Source organism: Leucoraja erinacea, unplaced genomic scaffold (genome assembly GCF_028641065.1).
Source record: "Leucoraja erinacea ecotype New England unplaced genomic scaffold, Leri_hhj_1 Leri_1052S, whole genome shotgun sequence".
Taxonomy (NCBI): domain Eukaryota; kingdom Metazoa; phylum Chordata; class Chondrichthyes; order Rajiformes; family Rajidae; genus Leucoraja; species Leucoraja erinaceus.
Genome location: NW_026575289.1, coordinates 40,867 through 48,199, shown reverse-complemented (window position 1 = coordinate 48,199; position 7,333 = coordinate 40,867). Strand labels below are relative to the sequence as shown.

Sequence of the window (7,333 nt, the reverse complement as noted above, 5' to 3'; positions counted from 1 at the left end):
ACTCTCTGCGTATCTCGGGCAGGTCAGGGCGCTGCTGATTCCAAGATGGCGCCGATGTCTATGGCTGCCCGTCTGTTGCTCTCTCTGTTTTTTGTGTATTCTATTGGTGTTATACAACTAAAGTCTCTGCTGGTCTGCGACCGTACATCTCTAATGGACATTCAGCGTAATGTCGGTGCCTTTGTTTACCGCGGACATACAACACTGCCCCCGTTCCTCTTGGGAATCCAAACTCACCTGGAGACCATTCCGGTCTCAGAGATGTACCGAGTGCCCGAGGAAGCGTCGCCGTCGCCGTCGCCGTGGCAAACGTAGCGGTCGACTGGTGAAGTCTAAACTGGGTGGGCCAGGAGGTGGGAATCTCCTCGAAAGCCTTGAGCGTCGGGAACACCTTGCTCAGGGACATCTCTGGGGCCTTCAGCCTTCAGCCTGGTGCTCACCAACTGTCAACTGTCAACTGTCAACGGACAATCTCCTCCCCAACGATCGGGAGCACTGTCCACCTGCTGCAGCACGGAGAACTGGCTTGGCTCACCGTCTCGGTAGGAGGAACGAAGGAGGTCACCTGGTACACCAACTCTTCCGGGTGGGTCCCTTCGCCCCCACCCCTTCCTATGCTCAGGAGCTGCGGCGAGACGGGCCACGCCCCCCATGCTCTCCTCGGCCCCGCCACCGCGGGGTGAATCCCCGGAACCTGAGGACTCTGCACCGGGCTCAGCGATCAGCTGATCTGGTGAGTCCATCCCCCTCCAGGATTGGTTTAGTGAACGCCAGATCCCTGGCAAACAAGACTTTTATACTGAGGGATTTCTTCTGCTCACGTGGACTGGATTTCCTCTGTGTGACTGAGACTTGGATGGGTCCAGGTGAGTGCAGCGCTCTTGTTGAGCTATTACCGGCTGGCTGCTCTTATTTCAACTCACCGCGGATATCGGGCCGTGGAGGAGGAACAGCGGCTGTTTATAAAAATAACTTTAAGTGCAGGCAATGCCCTCTATCATCTTCTTTCTCCAGTTTCGAAGCAACTTTATTTGAAGTGGGCCGCTCCAAACCGGTGCTTTGTGCGGTCATCTACCGACCGCCCAAGTATAATAAGGACTTTGTAAATGAATTCTCTGATTTTCTGGTTGGGATCGTGCCCAACTATGATCGTGTCCTTTTGGTTGGGGACTTTAACATCCATGTGTGCTGTCCTGATAAGCCGTTAGTGAAGGACTTTTTCAGCCTTGTTGACTCTTTTGATTTTGTCCAGTGTTTGATTTTGTCCAGTGTGTGTCTGGTCCCACACACGAACAGCCTTTAGCCCTTTTACTGCTGGCAAGTTCTCTGCTGCTTTCGATCAGCTCTGCGCCCCCTCTGCGTCCACTCCTCTTGGTACGGAGGAGATTAGTTCGTGGTTTCATTCTTCATGCAGGACTATACTGGACTCTGTGGCTCCGTTAAGATCGTTGAAGCCGAGGGCTAAACCCGAACCCTGGTTCAGTGCAGTGACTCATGCAGCACGACGGGAGTGTCGTAGAGCTGAGCGAAAGTGGAGGAAGGACAGGCTACAGGTTTCACATCAAATTCTCAGGGACTGTTGGCGTCACTACCAAAACAGTGTTAAAAAGGCCAAGAGAGAGTACCTGTCTAAAATTATTGTGTCAAAGTGTAACAACCCTCGTGTGCTATTTGAAATCATTGACTGTTCTAAATGCCCCGCAGCCTGTCTGTCTGGAAGCTTCACCTGAAATGTGTAATGACTTCCTGCACTTTTTTGTTGATAAGGTTGTTTCCTTAAGGGCTAACATTTCAGCACCTGCCTCTGACCCTTCTGTTTCGGTCCCTTGCCTGGTGGTATTCGACAAGTTTGAGCCTGTGACTATATCGTATTTAAAGGATGTGGTTTCCCATATTAAGCCATCGGGTTCTCCTTGTGATGCGGTCCCTCCACATCTTTTTAAGGAGGTTTTCCCTAGTATAGGGCAGTCGGTTCTTACCATTATTAACAGCAGCTTGTGTCCTGGGGTTGTCCCCGTGAATTTTAAACATGCAGTAGTGCAACCACTACTTAAGAAACCTGGCCTGGATCAATCTGTTCTGGCCAATTTTAGACCCATCTCGAAGTTGCCTTTTATTTCTAAATTACTGGAGAGAGTTGTTTATGCCCAGCTAAAACTATTCCTGGAGGAGCATGATATTCGGGAGATCTTCCAGTCTGGATTTAAAACCACGCACAGCACGGAGTCAACATTGCTAAGGGTTTTTAACGATATCCTCCTGGCTAATGATTCTGGGGATTGTGTGGTTCTTGTCCTGCTGGACTTGTCTGCCGCCTTTGATACGGTGGACCATAATATCTTATTATCTCGGCTACAGCAGTTAGTGGGTATCTGCGGCAGTGCCCTGGGATGGTTCAGGTCCTATCTGGCGGGCAGAACCATGTGCGTTAGCCTTGCTGGGTTTGAATCCTCTTCCGTTCCCCTGTCATATGGGGTTCCACAGGGTTCGATTCTGGGGCCCCTGCTTTTCTCGCTGTACATACTTCCTCTGGGTTCCATCCTTAGAAAGCATGGCATCTCCTTCCACTGTTATGCAGATGATACCCAGCTTTATTTGCCACTGAGGGGGGAAGATGCCTTTTCTGTAAAATCGCTTCTGTCTTGTCTTGATGACATTAAGTCCTGGTTGGCCCTAAACTTTCTTGGATTTAATGAAAAGAAGACAGAGGTGATTTTATTTGATCCCAATGGCTGCCGTGAACCTCCATTTGTTGATTTAGGTCCATTGTCAAGGTACGTGAAGCCAACAGTTGTGAACCTGGGTTTTAGGATGGACAGTGACTTTAAATTAGATCGCCAAATATGCACGGTGGTTAAGTCCAGCTTCTTTCACCTAAGGAAGCTGGCGAAGGTGAAGCCCATTCTCGAGCGGCAGCATTTTGAGACAGTAATCCATGCCTTTATTACATCTAGGCTGGATTACTGTAACGCGCTCTATTTTGGTGTTGCTCATTCTTCACTGGCTCGTCTCCAGTTGGTTCAGAATGCTGCTGCTCGCCTTTTAACAGGGACTCGAAAGAGGGAGCACATATCGCCAATTCTGGCCTCCCTACACTGGCTCCCGGTGCACTTTCGGGTTCATTTTAAGATACTGTTATTTGTTTTTAAATCTCTGAATGGGCTCGCCCCGCCTTACCTCTCTGAGCTGCTCCACCCATACGCTCCTGCCCGGTCCCTCAGGTCAGCTGGTCAGCTGCTCCTGGAGGTACCGAGGTCTAATCGGAGGCTCAGAGGGGATAGAGCCTTCTCTGTTGCTGCTCCGGCACTCTGGAACACCCTGCCATTGCACATCAGACAGGCCCCCTCACTGTCCATCTTCAAATCCAGTGTTAAAACACATTTGTACTCCCTGGCTTTTGACCATGCCTGAGGCTTTGCTTCTGTTTGTGGTGTTTTTGATGTTTCTTTATTTTACTTGTCTTTTCCTACTATTTCTTTTGTTTGTTATTTTTGGTGTGTATTCACTTTTTTTTGTCAATGATTAGTGATGTACAGCACTTTGTTGCAGCCATGTTTGTTTTTAAAGTGCTCTATAAATAAAATTATTATTATTATTTATTATTATTATAAAAAGAGATAGCACCAGTGAGATGATCGAAATGGAAATGAAATGAGTTGTTGACCTTGCACCGTGCTTGAAATGGAAATTAAATGAGTTGTTGGCCGTACTCTATGCTTGAAATGGAAATTAAATGAGTTGTTGGCCTTGCACTGTGCTTGAAATGGAAATGAAATTAGTTTTTGGCCTTGCACTGTGCTTGAACTCAGTTGTTGGCCTACACTGTGCTTGAACTCAGTTGTTGGCCTGTACCATGCATCAACTCGGTTGTTGGCGTGCATTGTGCTTATTACAAATGTCACGCTCATTCCGGAAGTCCCGCTCACTCCAGACGTCCTGCTTAGTGGAGAGGTTGTGCTCATTCTGGAAGTCCCGCTCAGTGGAGAGGTCATGCTCAACAACATGAGTAGATTCAAGAATTTTACTGTCATATATATGTTGTGTGAGTGTGAGTGTGTGTGAGTGAAGGAGGGTGTGAGTGTGTGTGAGAGATGGAGGGTGTGTGTGTAATTGGGGTGTGTGCGTGTGTGTGTGAGCCCACCAGCCGTGAGTGAGTGAAATCCCAGCCTACCAGCCGTGAGTCAACTGCCAGCCTACCAGCCATGAGTCAACTGCCAGCCCACCAGCTGTGAGTGAGTCAACTGCCAGTCCACCAGCCGTGAAGGACCTTGATAGTCAATCCTGGACCTCACAGGGAGGCAATGAAGGGAGAAAAATACTGGGGTGAGGTCAGACACACACACACAGGCCTGAATGACAGAGCTGCCATCCCACCAGGCCTGAGTGACTGAGCTGCCAGCCCACTAGGCCTGAGTGACTGAGCTGCCAGCCCAAGAATCCATTGGGCCCACACAAGGTCACACACACACACGCACAGACGCACGCGTGCGCGCCTGAGTGACTGAGCTGCCAGCCCACCAGGCCTGAGTGACTGAGCTGCCAGCCCAAAAATCCATTCGACCCACAATTTCCATACTGGCCTTCTGGAAACCTGTCCCTTCAGCCCACAACACCCATACTAGCACTCCAGAAAGCCCCCTCCCCACTGGCCACCAATATTGGAATTGATGGAGATGTGAAATATTGCGTTGGGGAACCAGCCCTCCCGTGTGACCATGGGACCCAACGGGTCCCACTTAGGATGAAAATAAAACACTCTTGACTCTTCTACATGACCATTGAAAGTGGATTGGGAGCAGCGGCTAGAGGGGGAAATGATCTGGTGTGTGGGAAGCATAAACAGTGAGGGAGTACGAGGTCGGGGTCAGCAGGTCTCCGTGAGATAAATAATTAAATGTGCTTACCTTGGTTTAGTTCTGACTCTCTCTCCATCTCTCCCCCACCCTAATTCTCTGACTAGTTTCAATGCCCTTCTGATAATTTAACTGATTTTATGCCTCCTTATCACCTTAGCTAACAATGAACCATTCTACATTTCCTTATCATCGTCTTGCTTCGAACTGTAATTTTCCCCCACGATATCTCCAGACTCCCTTTCCACAGCAGCTCATTCCAGATAAGAACCACTCTCAGTTAAAATGTTGCCCTGAGGTCCCTTTTAAATCTCTCTCCTCTCACCTTGGGCCAATACTTCTAGTTTTAGAATCCTTTATCCTGGGGAAAATAAACTGAGTGTTCAATATCCATGCCCCTCATGATTTTTCACACTTTATTTAGGTCACCCCTCGGCCTCCTATGCTCCCAAATCAATCCTTGCCTATCCAGCCTCTCCTTATAATTCAAACACAAGTCCCCAAAATATCTTGGTAAACATTTTCTGCACCCTTTCCAGCATAATGGCATCCTGCTACAGCTGAGCACCTAGAACTACATAAACTATTCCTGGTGTAGTCTCACCAACACAAAGCTGCATCATGCTATCCAAATCTTTGTATTCAATACCCATTGAAGGCAAGTATGGCAAAGCCTTCACCACACCATCCATCTTACGATGTTCTAGAAACCATGCACCTGTAATCCGAGATCTGTGTTCTACAACACTCTCCAGGGTTCTACCATTTATTGTGCAAGTCCTACCCTGGATTTGCATATCAGTGTGCAACATCTCACATTTGTCAGAGTTAAATTATATTTGTCATTCCCCACCAAACCAAACTTCCTGCGTATGATGCGCACAGCCTAAAGTTGTAGGAGAACTTGTCCTATTTGATCTTATTTGATTTTGCACGCCGGATTGATTACAATGGTGTCATCTGCAGATTTACTCACAATGTTACCTGCATTGTCATCCAAAACATGAATGTAGGTTACAAACAACATTGAACTGTGCACCGACCCCTGCAGCAAAAGCACTGATCACAAAATACAATCCTCCAGTTATCCTGTGGACCAGGGGGTTCCCAACCTTTTCCATCGAGTTTACCTCAGGCATCCTTAATAGTACATAACAATGTTATTTCACTTATTTATGAACAACTAATGATGAACAAATATATACTGGTATACGAGAACCAAACACAGTCACTCAATTAGAACAAATATGTACAAATGTAGAATCAACAAATGTACTCCCAGGGTCGGCGACATTTACCCCAGGTTGGGAACCCTTGCTGTGGGAGCTGCTTCTGATTGGCGGAACAAGCAAGCGATTGTGACGTTTCTCCTTGGATATCCAATCAGAGCGTTTACAGCAATGTTATTAAACAGCTCACCGACCGTCCAATGACGATCCGCTTCTGCTCCATCCCTCATTAGCATAGAGTGACGTCGCTGCCTATTTAATCCGCGCTCCGTCTTCGAGCTGGTCACTCCGTGTTTGAAATCCACCGAGGAAATGCCTGATCAGCAGAAAACAGCCGCCAAGAAGGAACCAGTTGCCAAGAAGGGCGCAAAGAAAGCTTTGCCGAAATCCGCAGGCAAAGGGGGCAAGAAGCGTAGGAGGTCGAGGAAGGAGAGTTACTCCATCTACATCTACAAAGTGATGAAGCAGGTTCACCCAGATACCGGCATCTCCTCCAAGGCCATGGGCATCATGAACTCGTTCGTGAACGATATTTTCGAGCGTATCGCGGGCGAGGCTTCCCGCCTGGCGCATTATAACAAGCGGGCGACCATCAGCTCCCGAGAGATTCAGACCGCCGTGCGCCTGCTTCTTCCCGGGGAGCTGGCCAAGCACGCCGTGTCGGAAGGGACAAAGGCGGTGACCAAGTACACCAGTTCCAAATAAAGATCCACACATTGTTGAAAAAACACCCAAAACCCAACGGCTCTTATAAGAGCCACCCATATTTTCGCAGAAGGAGTTGTACTAATGTTTCGACATTGAATCGCAGCAGAATTGTTTCAGGATATTTTTGCGTGGCGAATTATTACACATTTTGTTTAGTGATTAAATTAAATTCCAATATACGCGGGATATTCCCGGTATCCATGTTGCGTTCCAGTCCATCAAACAGAAGTAAAACTCATTTCCCTCTCACGTCAGCTTGTCCCAGTCATAAATTGAGCCCACGGCCAGTCGACTAGTGCTGCCGTTACTGTTTTATTGTCTTCATCTCTGTAAGTGTACTGAATTGCATTTCTACTCGGCAATTCGTCCAGTCTTTAAAGGAGGAACGTTTCACACTGTCGCCCATATTCCGATTTTTGTGAAAATGAACCAGACTATAATCCGAGACCGTTTACATAGTGACCGATCGCTAATTGATGCCGAGGTCGTTTTTTTTGTAATCGGTTACCGGCCCAAATAAATCGTAAATTAAATGTGTTGTGC

At 47.8% G+C, this 7,333-nt stretch overlaps 1 protein-coding gene across 1 annotated transcript; it reads left to right on the top strand.

Moving 5' to 3' along the window:
- Positions 1-6,341: 6,341 nt before the first annotated feature.
- On the top strand, positions 6,342-6,798 carry LOC129715193 (histone H2B-like). Its single transcript, XM_055665058.1, has one exon. The coding sequence runs from the start codon at positions 6,395-6,397 to the stop codon at positions 6,785-6,787; it is 393 nt and encodes a 130-aa protein (XP_055521033.1). The 5' UTR covers positions 6,342-6,394; the 3' UTR covers positions 6,788-6,798.
- Positions 6,799-7,333: the final 535 nt, after the last annotated feature.